This window comes from Hippocampus zosterae, chromosome 13, assembly GCF_025434085.1.
Source record: "Hippocampus zosterae strain Florida chromosome 13, ASM2543408v3, whole genome shotgun sequence".
Lineage (NCBI taxonomy): Eukaryota > Metazoa > Chordata > Actinopteri > Syngnathiformes > Syngnathidae > Hippocampus > Hippocampus zosterae.
This window is the reverse complement of record NC_067463.1, coordinates 9,876,004-9,899,860: the sequence shown is the minus strand read 5'-3', so window position 1 is coordinate 9,899,860 and position 23,857 is coordinate 9,876,004. Positions and strand designations below refer to the sequence as shown.

General features: G+C 42.5%; 1 protein-coding gene across 3 annotated transcripts in view; it reads left to right on the top strand.

Moving 5' to 3' along the window:
- LOC127613205 (microtubule-associated serine/threonine-protein kinase 1-like) overlaps positions 1-23,857 on the top strand; it is a 72,259-nt gene that overhangs the window by 10,909 nt on the left and 37,493 nt on the right. Inside the window, exon 2 of one of the 3 annotated variants that reach the window (XM_052084143.1) lies at positions 7,073-7,101. In XM_052084143.1, coding sequence (XP_051940103.1) covers positions 7,073-7,101 — 29 coding nt within the window. Of the gene's footprint in view, positions 1-7,069; positions 7,102-19,420; positions 19,820-23,857 lie in introns of those variants that run through there. The other 2 variants (XM_052084142.1, XM_052084144.1) reach the window with 2 other exon arrangements.

The window sequence follows — 23,857 nt, the reverse complement described above, 5'->3', positions numbered from 1 at the left end:
TCTTAAATTCTATGAAATGATATAATTGTTATATGCTTTTTCACCCTTTCATGCACCCTGTAACCTGATAACATGATAAGCTATCCACCGCAGTAACCACTGTCCCTGAAAGGTTAATAAAATAGAATATTATAGTGTGCTAATTTTCTTAATTAAAAAAACACACACAAAAATGTTTGGGTTATTTTCAGGGAGGCTGGAACAGATTCATTGAACCACTGTAGTAATATACTGTATATATTTTTATAATGCATTGTCACATTTGCATGCAGTTTTCCCCCTCTTTTTGTTCAAAACAAGATCATTTTGTTCGAAGAGTTGATTTTGCTCTTGGACTTGCCAATGTTGTCATTGTCCAGTGAACTGAAAGGAGACACAATATGGCAACATCACATACAGTAGCTGCTTACTGGGTGCCCATAAAGGGAGGCAGCAGGTGTTGGGGTTTCGTCCATTAACTACCCCCAGATCCAAACGCGCATGCACAAACACACATTTGCAGTACACATGCTGTCTGAGTCACTCTGGCCAAGCTTACTTCCTCTTGATGATGTAATTCATTAGCCATTCCAGCAAAAGCACCCCATGATGGGTGAAGTCATTCTCATGAAAAAAAAAATACAGTATATATATATATATATATATATATATATATATACTGTATAAGTGATCACATTCCCACAAGAGCACCATCACACAGGTAGCGACATCCCATCTGTCATCAGTGAAACTGTAGACTTGTGAGGATATTATAATATTTAAAGAAAGCTATTGACCTGTAACTAGTCCGTGGTTTACCTTAACATGATTAAATTATGTAAAGAAACCATAATTTTAATCTGTTGTAATGAAAACAGAAAATAAAGAGTGTAGATACGAGTCCTTGCTTGTTCGTCAATATTACAGAAAATAGACGATGCAGGATTGTCATGGCAATGAGTCAAAGCTATTTTGAACCTGTGATACTGAACATTGTTGCCTTAAATCAATTCTCAGACATGTAAAACATCAGCTCATCCTATACGTTTTTTGGTGCCTTCAAATAAAGATTTTCTTTTTTTTTTTAAATTTTTTATTTTGGGAATGTGTTGACAGAGCTGCTAATCTTATTAGAAGACTGTGCCATACAAATGACGTTAAAGGTCAGATGTCTACATATTGATCTGCTGACGTCAACATCATTGACACGTTCTCAGTTTGTGTCCATAAGTGTGTTTGTTTATTTGACATTGTGTCATAATTTTAATGTAATTGATGGAGAGGAAATCACTGGCTGTCATTAGATGTCACAATCTTCTATTTTATTTATCTATATATCCTTTCCTAACCTATTTATTTATTTGTTAAATAAACACAATGCACTGAAGCGCAGACAGCATATAATCAATAATGCAGAGTTAGAGGCGACGACAAATGGCTATGTGTTCCGCTAAGCATAAATTTGCATTGGAGAAATTGTTACAAAGTCCAAAAGTACAAATCGTTCACGTTTACCCGGAATCTGGCCCCAGCTTTCCTATGTGGAGTTTGCGTTTTCTCCCTGTGGCTGCGTGGGTTTTCTCCGCATTCTCCGGTTTCCTCCCACATTCCAAAAACGTGTGGCAGATTAATAGAGCACTCTAAATTGTAAACCTTGGAATAGAAGGTGAAAAATATTTATTTTTTTGTGCGTGATTACAATGGAACCTGTACTTACGAACGTCTCTTCATACGAAATTTTCAAGTTACAATACGTCTCAACTGGAAAATATTGCCTCTAGTTACGAAATATTTGAAAGGTAAAAATACAGTATGGGCTTGTACTCGCAGCTCCGAGGCAATCGTTCACTATGCTGATGTTTGCCTTGGACATTTGTAGGATTGTTAAAAGCCAACAAAATCAAAACGCCAGGCAAAAACCACTTCTGAGAGAGAATTTCGACTAAAGAGGGCAAAAAACGATGACGAAGCCGTTAAAATGTAAATGACTATCATTTTTATTCTTTATTCTTTGTTTTTTATATTATGCACAACTCTCATTTATCGTGCGGTAATCTAATTGTAATGTGGATTTGTTACATATTTTAATGCATTTTTATGCTTTATGAAACATTTATGTCTGAGTTTTGGGTGGGGGGGCGGGGCTTGGAACAGATTAGGGCATTTACATGGAAACACGTCTCTACTTTCATAATTTTCGTGTCAAGAAATTTATTCCAGAACCACTTCATTTCGTAAATAGAGGTACCACTATACCTCAGTCCTTAGAAGTAGGTTTGATGCTAATCATCTGTTCGGCTTTCAGCCTTTTGGTTTGGAAACTATTTCTGATTGAAATTTTTATTAATGATCATTGTAGACTGCTGTTATTTAAGGACAAGGTGCAGGAGGGTGGGGTGAGGTGGCTGCTGTGTCGTGGTGCCAAACTGAAACTGGTTGAGTTTGGTTTTGCAGGCGCGTGGTGAGACTGTTTTGATGTGAGAGCTGCGGCTGTCAAGTCATGTTTCATCAGCTCGCCTTTGTTGCTGCTTTTGGGACGCTTATGTTTGTGTTACAAAGACAAAGGGTTTGACGCAGAGGAGGAAAATGAATTGAGCACAGCCCAAATGATTAGACGGGGAGAGTGTTTACTTTTGGGGCGTCATTAGTTGTCTCACAGTTGTTGATTTTCAACATCTGACCTTAATGTTGTGAACGTGAGCAACCTTATTGGATAATCTGACAAGAGATATGTAAGACAATCTCTCCAACGCTGAGTCTAATAGACTCAAATTGGCAACGAATGGTGCAACGAGCACAGCAGAGTGGGTGCATCCCACTTGATCTTAATCACATCACCGTTCTCGCTGCTGTGTCCCGTCGTCATAAAATGAGCAGAAACCGTTTTAAAATTGACTTTTGCTTCGCTCGACCTGCCGTTTCCTGTCACTCAGAAAGCCCCCCGAGCATTGACGAGATCGGCTGTTGCGCCGCTCATTGGATTAGCGGTGTAATCACAAACCTGGCCTTGGCGGATCCACAGTCAACATTACAACCGAGATGAATTTACTTATATACTGAGATGGTGATCTGCCTACAAGGAGCACTAGTCCTCGTCTGAAATGATCGATTATTCCAGTTTTAAGAAAAGATCTGCTAAGAAGTGAAATATAATAATTGTCCAACTCTCATTCAACATCACTACTTATCCATTTTATAGTGCCACATACGGTAATCCATCGCTATAACACGGTTCATTTTCTTTTTTTATATATTCTTTATAAATATAAATATATATTTTATATATAATTTTTTACAATGCATTTTGTTTTGCATGCTGATTGGCTAAGTGACAGTAGCATATTGTCAACAGTCTCCGCACATCATCACTGTAGTTTGTCAAATTTTCTCCATGACAAAACCCACAATGTCGACGCAGTGTTCTGTCCATTCTTTCTAAAAAGTGTAGAAACTGAAAGGTACTGGAAAGGCATATGGGAGAAGGAGGTTGCACATAACAGCAGTGCACAATGGCTGGTGACCCTGAGAGAGGAGCACAGCAACCTCCCTGAACAGAACCCAGTTACCATAAGAGTGGCAGACATACAGGAAAGAGTCTCAGATATGAAGAACTGGACAGCACCAGGCCCGGACATGGTCCACACCTACTGGCTAAAGAAACTCACAGCACTCCATGAGCGCCTAGCAGCACAAATGAACCAGCAGCTGAGGGATGGGACTCACCCAGGATGGCTAACCGAAGGGCGAACGATCCTTCAAAGGGTGCAGTCCCATTCAACTATCGGCCAATAACCTATCTCCACCATGGAAGCTCATGTCAGGCATCATTGCGGCTAAGATAAGTGGACACATGGATCAATACATGAGCGAAGCACAGAAGGGCATTGGTCGAGCTACCAGAGGAGCCAAACATCAGCTCCTGGTTGACAGAACAGTCGCACAAGACTGCAGGTCCCGACGTACCAACCTGTGCACAGCCTGCATTGATTACAAGAAAGCCTATGACTCGATGCCACATACATGGATCACTGAATGCTTGGAGTTGTATAAGGTGAACAGGACCCTAAGAGCCTTCGTTGCGAACTCGATGAGGATGTGGAAAACCACACTTGAAGCCAATGGCAAGCCACTTACCCAAGTGTCCATCAAATGTGGCATATACCATGGTGATGCACTCTCCCCACTGCTGTTCTCCATAGGACTGAACCCCCTAAGCCAAGTAATCACCAAGACAGGCTATGGATACCGCCTCAGAAATGGAGCTACAATCAGTCACCTCCTCTACATGCATGACATAAAGCTGTATGCTAAGAGCGAAAGGGACATAGACTCCCTGATCCACACGACCAGGATCTACAGCAGCGACATCGGTATGTCATTCGGGCTTGAGAAATGTAGTTAGATGGTGACTAAGAGAGGAAAGGTAGTCCGCACTGGAGGGCTCTGACTCCCTGAAGGAACAATAGCAGACATTGAGGACAGTTACAAGTACCTCAGTATACCACAAGCCAATGGCAACCTCGACTGGCAACAAGGAAAGCGGCTACGGCCAAATACCTCCAGCGAGTGAGGCAAGTCCTAAGAAGCCAGCTCAATGGCAAGAATAAGACCCGGGCAATAAACAGCTATGCCCTGCCAGTGATCAGATACCCTGCAGGAATAATAAGGTGGCCAAAGGAAGAGATTCAGACCACGGACGTTAGGACCCGAAAGCTCCTAACCATGCATGGAGGGTTCCATCCCAAATCCAGCACCCTGAGACTGTACGCAAGCCGAAAGGAAGGAAGCCGAGGACTAGTGAGTGTGAGAGCCACTGTCCACGATGAAACATCCAAGCTCCATGAATACATCAAGGAGAAGGCTCCAGCGGATGACGTACTCAGAGAATGTCTCAGACAATGGGGAACAGTAGATGAGGCGCTGGGAGAGGGACCATCGTGGGAGGACAAGCCCCTACACGGGATGTACCACCGGACCATAACTGAAGTGGCTGATCTCAAGAAGTCCTATCAGTGGCTAGAGAGGGCTGGCCTGAAGGACAGCACAGAGGCACTCATCCTGGCTGCTCAGGAGCAGGCCCTGAGCACCAGAGCCATTGAGGCCCAGATATACCACACCAGACAAGACCCAAGGTGTAGGTTGTGCAAAGAGGCACCTGAGACGATCCAACACATAACTGCAGGGTGTAAGATGCTGGCAGGGAAAGCCTACATGGAACGCCATAACCAGGTGGCTGGCATAGTCCACCGAAACATCTGTGCGGAATATGGACTGGAAACCCCAAGGTCAAAATGGGAAACACCTCCGAAGGTGGTGGAGAATGACAGAGCAAAGATCCTGTGGGACTTCCAGATCCAGACTGACAAGATGGTAATGGCGACCCAACCAGATATCGTGATCATAGATAAAGGGCAGGGGAAAGCAGTTGTCGTGGATGTAGCGGTCCCAAGTGATGGAAACATCAGGAAGAAGGAACATGAGAAACTCGAGAAATACCAAGGGCTCAGAGAGGAGCTGGAGCGAGCCTGGAAGGTAAAGGTGACAGTCGTGCCTGTGGTGGTCGGAGCACTCGGGGCAGTGACCCCCAAACTAGATGAGTGGCTGCAACAGATCCCGGGAACAACATCGGACATCTCAGTCCAGAAATGTGCAGTGCTGGGAACAGCAAGGATACTGCGCAGAACCCTCAAGCTTCCTGGCCTCTGGTAGAGGACACAAGCTGAAAAAAAAATATATATATATATATGTATATACAGTATATATATATATATATATATATATATATATATATGTATGTATGTATGTATGGCGGCCCGGTAGTCCAGTGGTTAGCACGTCGGCTTCACAGTGCAGAGGTAGGTTCGATTCCAGCTCCGGCCTCCCTGTGTGGAGTTTGCATGTTCTCCCCGGGCCTGCGTGGGTTTTCTCCGGGTGCTCCGGTTTCCTCCCACGTTCCAAAAAAACATGCATGGCAGGCTGATTGGGCGCTCTAAATTGTCCCTCTGTGTGAGTGTGGGCATGGATGGTTGTTTGTCTCTGTGTGCCCTGCGATTGGCTGGCAACTGATTCAGGGTGTCCCCTGCCTACTGCCCGAAGACGGCTGGGATAGGCTCCAGCACCCTTCGCGACCCTAGTGAGGATCAAGCGGTTTGGAAAATGCCCGCAATAAATGAGGGATCACCTGAAACTAAGTTTGCCATTCTATAATACTTTTTGTAGTTTGACTGTGTCGAGAGTATAGGTTGCCCCCCTGCGGTGGATATAAAAATCTACACAGCCCTGTTGAATTGCTGTTTTTGTGATGTATAAAAAGGAGACCAAGATAAATACTAAACTTTTTTGTACCTTTTACACCATTAGTGTGACTTATTAACCGTATATTTGAGAGTGTGGACGTAAAAATAAACACCTGCGATAAACAACTCGTGAGTTGTGTGAGTAAATTCAGGGATACCTCCATATACATGGAGGTGGAGTGGAGACAATCGCAATAATTTGATGGAGAGACATCAGGGCAGGATGTAGAGCTTGAAAGAGAGATGAACAAATTTCTACAAAATATAAGCACGCCTGAAAACATTTAAGACGTGAGTGAAAACTAAAAACATAAACAATGTGACATCTGTTTGCCTCCTGGATTGATTCTAAACCAGACATGTTCAGTTTAATTTTAAAAAAGTCAAAAACTGTGAAATTGAGTGTGAATAGTTGTTTGTCTGTGTGTACTCTGTGATTGTCTGGTGACCAGGAAGTCAGCTGGGATAGGCTTTAGCTCCGCCCCGTGTATTTCATAAAGCACATGCACTATTATAGTTTAAAGGTGAACACTTTCATGTAAAAAAAAAAGTTCCAATTAGAAACTCCCTCATTTTTCAAAAGGTTAAATATTAGGCTATACGGTATAGTAATTATGTTGCGAGAAATTGCTTGAAACCACTTCAAGTCTGTAAATGAGCTGCTGCTCTTTTTGAATAAATGAATGCAGTGTTTTTATGCACTCATTAGCACACGGAAAATTTTCAATCAGTGGCATTTTTTTAATGTATGTGTGACAAGTCTAATGTGTATCCTTTTTTCTCTTTGTTGCCAGAAGGATCTTCCACTGCCACGGAAGAGTAGCAGGTATGTTATTGTTTTGTATATTTGTTTGTTTGTTTGTCATTGCACGTGATGATATCGCTTTCATTATATTTCACTTGCCATTTTCTGCATTGCATGGGTATTTCAATTCAAGAGTAGACAACTGGAGTAGTAAACTGGAGAAGGCTTGGTCTGCTTTATTGAGATGTTATTGAATGAAGGACCACAAGGACCTTGAGCAACTTGGGGCCCCGTTGTGTAATTTGAGAGTTCGTTATTCGCTGTGCTGGTCATTTTGTACACCTTGTATTGGTTAACTCGCAAATATCTCAGTCGAATTTAATATTTGAGTGGATGGGCCTGATAAAATCGTCGCACATACGTAGCATAATTATGGACAATCCTTGTGATTTTGCTTGAGAACACAAATCAACATCTCTGACATTTTGGCAGTTTAAATATCCCAATTATTTAAATTCCAAACACCTTTATGGTGACTAATCTTTTAGAGCCAAGGAGAGAAAAGGAGCCAAAATGTTTGGAGAGCAGTAAGGGATATGTGATTTACAGTATACTAGCACACTTTTTTAATGAAAGGATTAACCAACTTTCCCTCGAAATGTCACATTTAAAGCCAGAGATTAACATTCGACGATAGCTTTGCAAAGCCGGATAACAGTGATAGAGACGTTGTCTCTACACAGGTGGATATTTTCATGTGAATTCCCAGAATCCTTTTTTGCTCCATTTCCAGACTGAAAGCATCCTGACAAAGATGATTAAATGCCTCCCAAAAGACACATGGGAAAAATGAGGATGAGCATCATACTAGAATTAATGTACGAGCAGCCCAACTACAGGGGTCGCCACTACATGAAGACGTCACTTCCGGAGTGAACGCTGGCGAATTTTGGACGCCGCTACTCCCCCGTGATTTTTTGATTTTTAAGTCCATTTCATGTCAATTTTTTATCTTTTATAGCCGACATATTTTATGTCGACCTGCTTTTATGGTCACCGAGTGAACAATGATCAATCCACACTCGATCGGCCGAACTGTCATTACCTGTCATCGAGTATTGAGTTGTCGTTGAGTTGCGGCTAGCGGCTAGCTTACCCACTAACTGTTGCCGTTTCCCGACTTCATTACTCCGGTCCGGCTATGTCAATCAGCTGTGAGTGGCTTGCTTTCTGCTGGTTCGCTCTGTGTGTTTTCCACCACTCATTGGAAGCGCTTCACCAATATGCAGCCACTGAGCTCAAACTCAACTTTAATCAACACGGTCCACCACCGCCTGCTCTGCTCCAACACCCGGACATCCTTTACGTGCCCCGGCGAAGGTGCACTCACCGGGGCTCACGCCGAAACTATCAATACGACAACTCCAGCTCCATCAGGTCGTTCTGGTCCACCGCTCGCCGCCCACGGAAGAACACCGGACGCCGTGCGGATGCCTCTGTGTTGACACGCGTCCCGAGGTCGGATAGCATCGCGGTCGCTCGCAGCTGCACTCCTGTCAACGTTGGCCTACTGAACATCCGCTCCCTTACGAGCAAGGGCCAGTTCGTCCACGACCTCCTGACAGACCGTGAGTTTGACATTCTGTGTCTGACTGAGACCTGGCAGCAGCCAGATGATTATGGTACTCTTAATGAAGCTACTCCACCGGGCTTTGTTTATCACGCTGTGCCGCGCACGACTGGGAGGGGAGGCGGCCTCGCGATGATTCTGCGCGAGGATTGGAAATTTGCACCTGTAAATGTGCCTGCTTTTTTATCTTTTGAAGCGACTGTTATACAGCTCTCTGGATCAACTCCCACACTGATTGCCACTATTTACCGTCCACCAAAACCAAACAAGAATTTTATCACTGACATTACTACACTCCTCACTCATCTGTATACACTATCACCAAATGTGATTCTCTTAGGAGATTTTAATATACACATGGACAATATCAATGACTCACTTACCAAAGACTTTACCTCCTGTCTGGACAGTTTTGGTTTTCAACAGTATGTCAACTTTCCCACACACAGTAAAGGACATATTCTGGACTTGATCTGCTGTATTGGATTATCACCAACAAACTGTAAAACCGATCTCCTCCCATACACAGATCATCTATTGCTTTCATTCAATGTTAACCTGTCATTTTTCAAATCCAACCCACAACGCATTATACATTTCCGTAAAATCAAGGACATTAACCCGGACAATTTAGAATCACTTATCAACAATCTCCCCAGTACTGATTGTCTTTCTACAACAGATGAGTTTTTGACACACTACAATACAAATCTCCATAACATTCTCAATATCCTGGCCCCACTCAAAACCCGAACTGTCTCCTTCAACCAAACAGCACCCTGGTTTACCCCTACCCTCAGACAACTTAAATCAAAAGGCCGTCAACTTGAAAGATTATATAGAAAAACTGGACTCGCCATTCATAAAGAAATGTACACTACCCACTTTCTCCATTACAAGGACTCAATATCCAAAGCCAAATCAATCTTCTACTCTGGATTAATCAGTTCCAATGAAGGCAACCCCAGATCACTCTTTTCACTCATTTCTAAACTCACTAAACCTGCTGACACTCTTCCCTCACATCTCTATTCCACTGATTTTTGTAATACTCTGGCCTCATTTTTTACATCCAAAATCCAACTTATCCACCAGCAACTCACCCCTTCAGCTGCTCCTAACCCTCCTTCTCCATTCTCCCCGGTTCCTACCCACCTATTCTCTGCATTCACATCCCCATCTGTCCACCAAATCTCCATCTTAATCCAGAAGTCCAAATCCTCTACTTGTCAGCTTGACCCTCTCCCTACTGTTTTAGTCAAAGCTTCTATCCCGGCCCTCTCCCCTCTCATCACTAACATTATTCAAACTTCCCTCTCTACTGGCATTGTACCATCTCATCTCAAAACTGCTGCTGTCACTCCCATACTGAAGAAACCTGGCTCTGATCCCTGCGACTTGAACAACTTTCGTCCCATATCAAACCTTCCGTTCATCTCCAAACTTCTAGAGAAAACAGTAGCTGCTCAACTTCACACCCATCTTTCCTCCAATAAGCTATACGAACAATTTCAATCTGGCTTCCGTCCCCTCCATAGTACTGAAACTGCCCTCCTCAAAATATGCAATGACCTTCTTCTCTCTGCTGACTCCGGTTCACTCGCCATCCTCCTCCTGCTTGACCTCAGTGCAGCCTTTGACACCATCTCTCACTCCATCCTCCTCGACAGACTCTCCTCCATTGGCATCACCAGCATCCCCCTCTCCTGGTTCCGCTCCTATCTTTCTGACCGCACCCAGTTTATCCAGCTCAAACGTTTTAGATCTCACCCCTTTCCCCTCACTTCAGGTGTTCCTCAGGGTTCTGTCCTTGGCCCATTGCTATTTCTAATCTATCTTCTTCCCGTGGGTAATATCTTCAGGAAACATCACATTCATTTTCATTGCTACGCGGATGACACCCAGCTCTACATCTCTACCAAACCTAATACCGTACTTCCACCATCCTCCCTAACCAACTGCCTGCAGGAATTAAAATCTTGGTTCACCTCAAATTTCCTCAAACTGAATAGCAATAAAACTGAATTCCTCCTTATAGGCACTAAATCCAATCTAAACAAAATAAACAACTTCTCCATTCCCTTCGAAAGCTCTTCCATCTCCCCCTCCCCTCAGGTCAAGAGTCTGGGTGTCATCCTTGATAGCACCCTCTCCTTCACCTCACATATCAACCACATCACTCGTTCTGCATATTATCATCTTCGAAACATCCACCGGCTCCGCTCTTCTCTCACTCCTCAGTCCACTGCTATACTTGTACACACCCTCGTCACCTCGCGACTCGATTACTGTAATTCCCTTCTGTTTGGTCTCCCTCAAAAAACCCTCCATAAGCTTCAGCTGGTCCAAAATTCAGCCGCCCGCATTATCACACTCACGCCATACATAAACCATATTACACCTGTCCTCCAACATCTCCACTGGCTTCCCATTTTACACCGCATTCAATATAAAATCCTGCTACTCACATTCAAATCCATTCATGACCTAGCCCCTCCATACCTATCTGACCTCATCCATATTCCTACGCCTGTCCGCTCTCTTCGTTCCTCCTCCTCTGTCCTCCTCTCTGTCCCCCCTGCTCGCCTCGTCACCATGGGAAATAGAGCCTTCAGTCGCTCTGCTCCCCAGCTATGGAACTCACTCCCCGCTGACCTTCGTAATACAGCCTCATTAACACATTTCAAATCCCGCCTCAAAACACATCTGTTTCGACAAGCCTATTCACTCAGACCATAAAGCCATTGTTTTATTTATTTATTTTGTTGTATTTTTTCTTATCTTATTTCATGTAGTTTTTTAACATTGTACTCGTGATTTTAACTGCTTGTTGTAAGGTGTCCTTGAGTTTCTAGAAAGGCGCCCACAAATAAAATGTATTATTATTATTATTATTATTATTATTATTAACATAATGAGATTGGCTCTAAGTTTAGTTTTTTTTTTTATTTAAATAATGAGTTTGTCAAGTCATCCATCCATCCATTGTGGATCTAAAAGTCTACACACCCCTATTTGAATGTTTTTGTGGTATAAAATAAAAGGGACCAAGATGGATAATTTCAAAACGTTTTTCACAATTAATGTGACCTATAATCCATATTTCTGGATTGACGCCCCCGTCCCATCATGTAGGCAAGTAAAAATAAGCATCTATGGAAATGTGGGTGCAAAAGTTGTGGTTGCACATCATTATATAATTTGGGATGCGGCTGTGTTCAAAATGAACTAATCATATTCAAACTCGCATTCAGTGCACATCAGCCACCTTTTAAATTGCCTCTAATTAACTTACCCCAAGTGAAAGTTCCACTAGGCTCTTCCTGTTTACCAGCCCATCCATCCCTAATTTTCAACTCAACTCAACTTTATTTATATAGTCTATAGTGCTTTCAGAATAGCTGCAGCTTTATGCAAAACACAAATATTAATAATAATAAAGGCACTTTGCATACAGGAGGCACGGAATTGTATTCCTTCTTGTTCCACAGCCAACAGTTTCAAAGACATGCAAGCTTGGAGTCTCAACTGACCAATATAAGCGCGCCGGGATCTTAGGTGTCCCGATTACAGCGTCTATGACGTCACTCAGGTCTGCTCCAAGCTGAGTTTGTAAGGAAACCAGCAGTGATTGTAGTTTTCTAACAACCAATATATTTATCTGTTGGTGAGTAACACAAATATAGAAAGGGGAAAAAATACATTCATTCATAGCGCCATCCATTTATACATACGCACTGCATAGTTAAAGAAAGGAATCCTCAGCACAGTTTCGTGTTAATATCAAGAGAGCAAAAAAAAAAAAAAAAAGATGTCAAGACATTATGTCATGAGCACGTCGCTGACCTGTTTTGGGTGGTTGGTCATGTGACTTTCCACATCGAGCGGAATTCACTCTTGACATTGAAGTTGTCACTTTCATTTCCGTTGACAGCAGGAGGTGATATTGCTCAACATTTGGGCTCCCTGAGACTGAAAACTGAGAAACGATTCAATTTAATTCTCATTCCATGAATGTGGTATTCATCAGAATAATGTGTTTGACTGGTACGTGTTTCTTGCCTCCTGAAAAATTGGGGTTTAATTTTCCTCTAAGAAGTATTTAGTCTTATTTTACCCTACCTATTTATTTATTTATTAAACACTCGTGTGAAAATTCAATTGTTAAAACTACTTAAACATTGCCTGTATAATGGAAAAAAAGGGTTTTATGATGGGGCAGTTTCTCCCCGGAACAAATTAAATGTTCATTATTTCCAATGGGCCAGAGATTCGAAATTCAACAAATATGAAATCAACCAGCACAGCATAAAGAGACCCTGACTTTACAAGTTTCAATTGTCATTTCCTCGACGTGTGCATGTGTCTCTGTCCGTGGTTCTGAAACTCATTGTGGAGCCGTCATGCCTCTTTCTACTTCTTATGTGAGAGAAAGATTTGAGTTCCCCGCTGCTAGATTGCAGCCGCGAAAAATTTAAACCAAATTGACTGCGCGTCTTTTGTCTGCTACAGAAAAGCTGACTTGAAAAACAAAGACCGATATGGCGGCAAGGGGAGGGTGGGGGGGGATTAATTCCCTGAATATGCTTATCATTTGGGGTGTGAGAATCAATTAAATCTTTTTTGAACATTTTGTAGCCCACAGCCATGAATACATTTTATGACTGCTCTCTTGTTATCCGTCTACTTATCATATAAACCGTAGAAGCAATTGAGGATAGGATGTGTGAATGTATGGCTAAATACATTATATGTGCTTGTGGGTGTGCGCGCGTTTGTGTGTGTGTGTGTGTGTGTGTGTCTTTTATTTGTCTTAGTATTCTGCATACACCTTGAGGGCAGAGGTGCTGTCTGGCAACAAGAGAGTCTGTCGATGTAGACACTCTGCATCTCGATGCATGAGTAATTACGACCCCGCTTCACTTTTACTGTCTGATTGTTGCGCGCCTGTGTGTGTGTGTGTGCTTGGCCCGCTGTGTTTTGCCCGTGGCCTTTGACTTCCAGCATATGTCGCAGCGGGAGATTAGGAGAAAAATAACTCACTTGGGTCATCTGATGGGTGGAGCTCAAGTGTCACTTTATTCGAGGGTGAGCCACAGATTTGCAATTATTGAGCTATAAAAAAAAATTGTCTGGCCGTCTTCATCATATCATGACACCCGCCACTCTCTATGACCGCCCCTCCCTATATCACCACCATCCGCCTATATTTCTTCTCCACCATGTATATTTCATCTACTCCTATGTTAGAGACGACATCCATTATTCAATTAGTCCACTCGGCACCACTGTGCAACTGTCGACCCGCATCAGCTTTAACGTTTGCTGGGTTTGTTTAAGCTCGGGAGTTGTGAGACAGCATGGTGTGTGTGTGTGTGTGTGTGTGTGTGTGTGTGTGTGTGTGTGTGTGTGTGTGTGTGTGTGTGTGTGTGTGTGTGTCACACAAAATGATGCTTCGCTGAATGACACACTGCTGAGCTGCTCCCGTGACATGTATGACATCCAAACTGACATTTTACTGAGGCGGTGGGTGCTTTATGAGCAGATGATTGTTTCCTACAACTACTGAGGAAAAAATACACAACTCATCTTTATTTATAGGTTTGTTTTGTGTGAGCGTAAGTGCTACGGGTTTCTCCCGATAGTTTTGGTGTCGGATTTACTTAGTTTGAAATCAACAATGATTGCAGTACCCTGCATTTTTCAAGCCGCTAAGATTTGGACAGAAACTGTTGACAAGCAAAATTGTAACGCCAATGCTAGTGCTCAGGCAGTATCAAAGGTGTCTTGACTGGGAGACTATTATTAAAGACTAGGTGCACGTGACAGATTGTTTTCTTATTCCAAGCCACTGAGCTATCAATATGTTATTGAGGCTCTAGTTTTAAGTTGGTAGGATGCCAGTATGTCGCTTCAAAGGAACACTGATGGTCTGAAAGCTAAAAATAGTTCACATCCCGGCCACTTCACAACTAGCGGCAGATTGGTGAATACAAAAAGTAAATATTCTTCAAAAAGAGGCTTCAAGTTGTTTCTTGACACCCTCAGCTGATGGTTACTGTCGAATTAAATAGAACAGGACGCGAATTGAATACATTTGAAGGAACCACGTAGCTTCCACTCTGAATGCGAACATACACCTTTGGCACACAGGCTAAAAATTTGCATTTTTGTTGTGGTGTTTAGCTTGCAACAGCTAGCTGAACACAAACATATTGTCCAACACAAGTAGACGGATCATACAGCAATACTCACAGGCATATATTCAAGGTTTTACAGTAACATTGGCCTGATGGCTTTAACAAGATATAAGGACAAGAAAATATAAGATGTTGAATATTAAATTTGATTTTATCCTGGAAAAAAAGTAACTACACAAGAGTAATATTTTCTTAAAGACTTAAATGATACAGTATAATGATGCTTCATATGTAATTATCCCTGAACGTATCATATTATATCATATCATATATATATATATATATATATATATATATATTAGAGCTGTCAAACGATTAAAATATTTAATGTAATTAAAAATGCAACTGTCATAATGAACTCAAATGAATTAAAAAAATAATCGTGATTACTCACACATTTTTTATCGTTTCTGAATTTGTCCTATTTTTTCCCCGTTTTAATGCTCTCATCAACTTGGAATCATTAATCAGTTTTCTATGTGCCAAATGCAAATATTTACTGAAATAGCAATTTAAATTTTAAATTTTACATGAACATTTTCCACTTTGAGCAGTTGTTCACACATAATCTCTCACACAATATTACTGTCCATCAACACCAGTGAAAAAAAATATTTTGTCACACAACAGCTGCTTTAACAGCTTTTTTTTTTTTTTTAAATCAAAACAGAGCAATATAACATTATAAAGTGCACATCTAAGGTAAACTAGTACTCAGCCTATAGTAGATTTAAACCATGGTTGCATACTTTGTTTTTCTCAAGTTTGCTTTCAACACAGCACTCTGTTTCTGTATGTTTGTTGGAGAATAACGAGACCCCGGACACCAGTGTTCGTTATGTGCCGCTGTATTCAAAACTGCCGGCCGTACAAACAAGCGCAAGCACCTCCCACGTGCTGCTGGGGCAAACCATTCTGAAAGAGGGGGGTTTCACTCCCCCTAACACAGTCAGGCTATGTTGATTATGTTGGTCCTTCTTGCGCGGAAGTCTCTCTACGGTTTTTGTGTCTGCCTCATTTCGGATGACTACACTTGGTTCGATGACAACACTGGAGACGTTTAATTTTCGCTAGGTCAATACAACAGCAGTGCACTGTCACTGTCAGACGAACACAGAGAAGCTCCACCCGCTCTATTTATATGGACACGGAACGCTGTAACCTTCCACACAAAATAGTTCCAAACAAGTAACAATCGCGTCAGTGGCATACATGTACACCTGTATGATACACAGAGAGAGATGAACAGGTAACTTTGGTCTTGTCAGTGAAGCAATCTGGCAACTTTTAAAGTAAACTTTCCATTCATAAACTCTAAGTATCCGTTGTCGGTGTCTCCTGCTGCCATGGTTCTGCGCAGTATCCTTGCTGTTCTCAGCACTGCACATTTCTGGACTGAGATGTCCGATGTTGTTCCCGGGATCTGTTGCAACCTCTCATCTAGTTTGGGGGTCACTGCCCCGAGTGCTCCGACCACCACAGGCACGACTGTCACCTTTACCTTCCAGGCTCTCTCCAGCTCCTCTCTGAGCCCTTGGTATTTCTCGAGTTTCTCATGTTCCTTCTTCCTGATGTTTCCATCACTTGGGACCGCTACATCCACTACAACGGCTTTCCTCTGCCCTTTATCTATGATCACGATATCTGGTTGGTTCGCCATTACCATCTGGTCAGTCTGGATCTGGAAGTCCCACAGGATCTTCGCTCTGTCATTCTCCACCACCTTCGGAGGTGTTTCCCATTTTGACCTTGGGGTTTCCAGTCCATACTCCGCACAGATGTTTTGGTAGACTATGCCAGCCACCTGGTTATGGCGTTCCATGTAGGCTTTCCCTGCCAGCATCTTACACCCTGCAGTTATGTGTTGAATCGTCTCAGGTGCCTCTTTGCACAACCTACACCTTGGGTCTTGTCTGGTGTGGTATATCTGAGCCTCGATGGCTCTGTTGCTCAAGGACTGCTCCTGAGCAGCCAGGATGAGTGCCTCTGTGCTGTCCTTCAGGCCAGCCCTCTCTAGCCACTGATAGGACTTCTTGAGATCAGCCACTTCAGTTATGGTCCGGTGGTACATCCCGTGTTGGGGCTTGTCCTCCCATGATGGTCCCTCTTCCTGCGCCTCATCTTCTGTTCCCCATTGTCTGAGACATTCTCTGAGTACGTCATCCGTTGGAGCCTTCTCCTTGATGTATTCATGGAGCTTGGATGTTTCATCCTGGACAGTGGCTCTCACACTCACTAGTCCCCGGCCTCCTTCCTTTCGGCTTGCGTACAGTCTCAGGGTGCTGGATTTGGGATGGAACCCTCCATGCAAGGTTAGGAGCTTTCGGGTCTTAACATCCGTGGTCTGAATCTCTTCCTTTGGCCACCTTATTATTCCTGCAGGGTATCTGATCACTGGCAGGGCATAGCTGTTTATTGCCCGGGTCTTATTCTTGCCATTGAGCTGGCTTCTTAGGACTTGCCTCACTCGCTGGAGGTATTTGGCCGTAGCCGCTTTCCTTGTTGCCAGTTCGAGGTTGCCATTGGCTTGTGGTATACCGAGGTACTTGTAACTGTCCTCAATGTCTGCTATTGTTCCTTCAGGGAGTCATAGCCCTCCAGTGCGGACTACCTTTCCTCTCTTAGTCACCATCCGACTACATTTCTCAAGCCCGAATGACATCCCGATGTCGCTGCTGTAGATCCTGGTTGTGTGGACCAGGGAGTCTATGTCCCTTTCGCTCTTAGCATACAGCTTTATGTCATCCATGTAGAGGAGGTGACGGATTGTAGCTCCATTTCTGAGGCGGTATCCATAGCCTGTCTTGGTGATTACTTGGCTTAGGGGGTTCAGTCCTATGCAGAACAGCAGTGGGGAGAGTGCATCACCTTGGTATATGCCACATTTGATATATATATATATATATATATATATATATATATATATATATATATATATATATATATATATATATTAGAGCTGTCAAATGATGAAAATATTTAATCGAATTAAAAATGCAACTGTCATAATTAATTCAAATGGACTAAAAAATTAATCGTGATTACTCACACGTTTTTTATCGTTTCTGAATTTCCTTTGACATTTTTTGTCCTATTTTTCACCCATTTTAATGTTCTCATCAACATGGAATTATGAATCAGTTTTCTATGTGCCAAATGCAAATATTTACTGAAATAACAATTTTGATTTTCAATTTTACATGAACATTTTTCACTTGGAGCAGTTATTCACACATAATCTCTCACACAATATTACTGTCCATCAACAACAGTGAAAACAATATTTTTTCACACAACAGCCGCTTTAACAGCTTTTTTTATAAAATCAAAACAGCAATATAACATTATAAAGTGCACATCTAAGGTAAACTAGTACTCAGCCTATAGTAGATTTAAACCATGGTTACATACTTCGTTTTTCTCAAGTTTACTGTGAACACAGCAGTCTGTTTCTGTATGTTTGTTGAAGAATAACGAGACACCGGACACCAGTGTTCATTATGTGCTGCTGTATTCAAAACTGCCCGCCATACAAAAAAGCGCACGCACTTCTCCCGTGCTGCTGGGGCAAACCATTCTGAAAGGGGGAGGGGGGTCCACTCCCCCTAACACAGTCAGGCTATGTTGATTGTGTTGGTCCTTCTTGTGCGGAAGTCTCTCTACAGTTTTTGTGTAGACCTCATTTCAAATGACAACACTGGAGACGTTTTGTTTTCGCTAGGTCGCTACCACTGTCAGACAAACACAGAGAAGCTCCACCCGCTCTATTTATATGGACGCAGAACACTGTAACCTTCCACACAAAATAGTTCCAAACAAGTAACATCCGCTTGTGACGTGTGCCGCGTTAATCTCGCGAGAAAAAATTTAATCCCGTTAAAATTCATTTAAATTAATGCCAATAAAAACGCGCTAAACTGACAGCTCTAATATATATACAAATACACACACACACACACAAATCCATCCATCCATCCATCCATCCATCCATCCATCATCCATTAAATTGGGGAGCTTGAGTTCAGATCACAGTGTTGTTTGTCACAAGCATGGTCAAGGAACAGATTAAATTTGTATTTCAATGCACCACTGTGTTCAGTGCTGTTGGTTTCTGATTAAGGCGGTGATTGTTGCATGCTTTGAATGTGACACAATGCTGCACATTGATATGTGTCTTAAAGGCCAGTCCTGTTGAAGAAGTGGCTTAAAATAAAATATGAGATGAGTAGGATTTATTCATCTTGACAATATGACCATAACCGCATTGTCACTGCGCTCGACATCAGGTTACATCAACAATTTGGCTTCAGACTTCATTTTCAATTTATCATGTTGCAAATTGACTCCCACCAGGCGTTTCATTCATTTGAAAAAAAAAGTGCCACCCTGCTTTCCTTGTGCCAGCAAGTCAAAATGTGCACAATAACACATGCGCCCCCCCCCACCCCCTCACTGAAGCCGCTCAGCCCCCCCAGCACCCTGCCCGCCCCACGCTGTCTATCCTCAAATTAATCTCCGCTCGGCTGCTCCGTCATCTCTCCACCGCCTCCCTCTCTCCCTCTCGCATTCTCCCGTCTCACTCTTTCATCTTTTCGATGGTGTTGGTGCCCCCCTCCCTTACGTCTTTCCCTCCGTCTGTGGATCTGCCCCCCCCCCTTTCATCCACCCCTCCCATGCTCCATCTCTTCCTTGCTTGGTGCACACAATCCAGGGGATGCAGCCCTCATATTCTAAACTCTTGTCTCTTGCCTGCCTCACATCTCTGAATCTCCCTCTCTTGTGATGCGTGTGTGTGTGTGTGTCTGTGTGTGTGTTGAACTGACATGTGGGCTATAGCGGTTGCCTCTTAACTGCCTCCGTGAGTGTACACGTGTGTGTGTGCGTGTGTGTAAGTGGAGGCTCAGCTGCGCTCATGTTCACCTGCCAACACAGCCTCTGCTGCTAGCGACATGTTTCGACGCACAAAAAGGTAACATGTCTGTTTTGTGTCTCGATCTTGTTAGCATTTAGCTTGCTGCGTGAACTCCGCCTGTGTGTGTGTGTGTGTGTGTGTGTGTGCGCATGTGTGTGTGTGTGTGTGTGTGTGCATGTGTGTTATTTTCTGGTGATATTTCCATTGTCCCTGCCAGCTATCTTGCTGTCTCACAGTTGTCTCCATTTAGCTTGAGTGATATAGTGTGTGTGCGGGTGTGTGTTTTTGTCGTTTTAGCAGGCCCAGTTGCCTCTGTGTGATAAATATAACACGGAGATATGGACAACAACACTTCAGTTGCATCATGATGATCAAGCCTGTGTGCGCGTGTGTTTGTGTGTGTCTATTTTTGCATATTTTCATTAGAGTTTGAAATGAAGGACTAGGAGTGAACAATTAATCATATTCAAATCAAGATCATAATGTAGTAGGAAATTGCAAAGACTAATTTTTGTCGGGAAGATGGTTGATTTCGGTCGGCCAGTCGGCTTTTCTTTTTTTTAAAAGTTACATCGTGTCTCGATAAGGTAAGTCCTTAAGTGCAGTCCACATGTTCTCTTATTATTTTATGAAACATGAAAAATTTAAGTGCTAAAGCCACAGATGTGTTTAAATTACTGTCATTTGATTTATGACTGACTGACTTGTGTTTACGGCACACTCGTCTGGTAGAATTTTATCAAGTCACTGTTATCAAGTTGCCGCAATTAAGTTTGAAGACTGCAAGTGAAAATGTTTTGTCAGAAACAACTCGAATTGAAATAGATGAATAAAATGATTTTCATGTTAATTTGTGGATCAATTGCCCTTTTTTAGCATCAGCCAATCTTAGAAAAAACAAAACATTGATGAATAATAAATCTGATCATTTATTGTAAAAAAAATGTGCATCGTATTTTTTTAATAGTATTTTGGTATCTTTCCTTTTCTGCAAAATTTATCAACAGTAATCTGAAAAAAGCTTGAAGCAAGAGAAACGCACGTTGAAGAAAGTAGACATACTGGCAGACACCGAACAAGCTTGGCAATAGGCTGTGGTTTAGCTTCAAGGTCAAAGGTCACATTTTCTTGTGTTGTTGGTCAAACGGAGTGACAAAGATGGGTAAACAGGTCAACGATGTGTCCCCACACAGATGGGAATACAATATGTGTTAGCGTTGGGTATTTTTAATGTTCTTCATGAGTTCATGTGTTTATGCGCTAGCATGTTGAAGTAAAGCCATTATTGGCAGCGTCCAGGGAGTGCTTGTGGACAGCCAACAACGAGCAGTGCAGTGCTGAGAGTGCTGTCTGCCTGGCACCAATCCTGGCATTTTCCTCTCCCCCGACACCACTCGCTATTTTCTTCCCCCTTCTCACTGTGCCTCTCCTGTTGTTGCCTCTCCTCCATTTGAGACTTTCAGTTCTGTCCCCTCAAGTCCGCCATCTGTCACCTATCTTTCTATTTCCTGGCCTCTCTAATAGATGATGTGTCTGCTCGCTCTGTGTGTTTGCTGTGCAATGGTAAGCATCTCAAAGGGGATGTTATTTTTGATGACTCAAACCAGCTAGTATACTTGAAATGCCTGCACAATCTAAAGCACGGCACACACATACAGATTTTTTTACCATCTCCACCAATTTCTTTTTTTTTTTTTTTTATTATTATTTTTTTTAATTAAATGTGAGCGGCCCCTCTCATGATGAGAATGAAATGAGCATTTTCACACTATGGGGCACTTGCTCAGCGGCTAGCAGCTCAGACTTTAGCTGGCAACAGGCGCCCTATAATACGTTGTCAGCTAATTCAAGACATAAATTAAAACTATCTCGAAAAATGTGGTATTTTGTTGGTCTCGACGATTAATCGAAATGTAATCGACTTTTCTTGAGGGTGGCACAGTCGTCTGCTGGTCAGCATGTCAACCTCAGAGGTGGAGGGTTCGATACTGGCTCCGAACTTCTTGTGTGTAATATGCATGTTATCCCCATGTTTGTTTGTTTTTTTTTTGGGGGGGGGGGGGGGGGGTAGGGGGGTTAAATAAAGTCCTTAGGTGTACCTAAATTTGTGGCCATTGAGTGTGTAAAAGAATAATGTTACTGTTAAGCTTTTCTGGTAAACACATCATGAAGAAGAGAAGAGAGAGGTAATGGAAAGATGGGCGACAGATGGTGGACTTCAGGGACAGAATTATGAAGGAGAGGCAACAACAATAGAAGCATAGAGAGCAGGCTAAAGTGGAGGGGGGGGGGAGAATAATGAGACATATTAAGGTAGTGGGAAAATAAGCAACAGAGACCTGTGCACATCTCATGTTGCCAAATAAATAAAAGTTTTTATTAGCATATTTGAATACAGTATACAGTACTTGCTGACAATAATGGATGAAAAGATGAAATTATCGTTCAGTTATTGCAAATCATTATGTGTGTGTGAGCAATAAATTCCAGGCTGGTTTCATAGCTGCCAAGACATTACAGAAGTAGATCAAATTGTCTCGTCCCCCTGCTTGACAGGGGGCTTAACGCAGTCAATAGGGTTCATCGCCAGGCCATTGCGAATGTCTGGGGGGGGGAGACCCTCATCTGAATCTGTTTTATGGCTTCTTGGATATTTCAGTTCATGCTAACTTTGCCATCCCTAAAGAGCGCAACAAGGATGTTTTCCTGGCTAGCGTTGGGGTAATGTGTGCACACTGCCAAACAGACTCGGTGAAAAGGAAGAAAATAAGAGCAAACAACACAAAGGAAGAGGGAGCAAGAGAAGTAGCAAAAGACAAGAGTGAGGTGGGATAAAGGCACTGCCGCAGGTGATGTCTCAGCCTACATTTAAGACAAACCCACTGAGGTTAACCGTATCCAGGACAATAGCCTTTAAGTCACTCACTCTGTCTGCTTGTTTGCCTGAATCCTTCCTGCGTCCGTCTTCTTGCCATTTGAAGTTGCTTTGTTTGTTGACACCATATCAAAAGCAGATGCCTATCAAGTGGTATAAAAAAAAGATTCCTGACCGTATTTCAATGTGCTTCAAGTGATATTGTTTGAACTCAATGATAAAAAGAAAAATGACATTAGCTGGCCAGTTGGTGCGCCGAGCCTCAATTTCTTCTTTTGCTGATGCTCCTAATGTGACTATAAAAAGTATTTAATCAGAAAAAATGTATTTAAAACACAGGACAAAAATGTATGATAATATTTTGTATTGTTAGGTGTTTTTTTTTTTTTTACATCTGGGAAACGGTGTTGCCTCTTGAGGAGTTACTTACATGCAATTGGGGCGCCCATGGTGTCGCTTGAAGTGTACATGGAAATAGACAGCGGATATAGTCATTCAATCGGAATTGGGCACTTGGACCTACAGTGTAGATCCCGCCTGTAGCTCACTCCTTCCCACTGCATGTTTTTTCTTGCATTTTTTCTCTGCAGAGTGTGCCCTGACATGCGTCCGTACATCTCTACGGTTTGTCGCACCTAATGCATATGTCCCATGTTATACATCATTCTCATTGGTATGCAAATTACATTAGGATGGTGTACAGTATATTGCATGGCTGCTCTCTTAAATAAAGCAGCTGCACCGATGTAACCAAGTACATGGAAACTTACTTCCATCCTCGGGTCCTGTTGTTTGTACCATGACAGCACCATCTGTTGATGGCTGGTGTTCGGGATGACCCAAACCACATCACACACGGTGTTTCTCTTTTGATAGTTTCACACACAGACATACGCAATGCAAATGCCCCTGTCAGCCGGTACACTTAATTATCCGTCGATGTGGGATTTGGGCAGGTTGCTATTTTTCACTTCCTGTGTTTGATTATTGCTGGTCAGTTGTTTTTTTTTCAATACTTGCCAAGTAAACAAACTGGTATTCTCTTCAAAATGATATACTAGCACCAGGAATGATCATTTTTATATTTATAAACGCCTCTCTTTTTTTCTCTTGCTCTTGTTTTTTCATTTGAACATTTTCTTAACCAAATAGATATATAGAGGATTTCATGAGGAAACTATTGCCACGGCTGTGGATGTTGCACATTAAGTACAATAAAG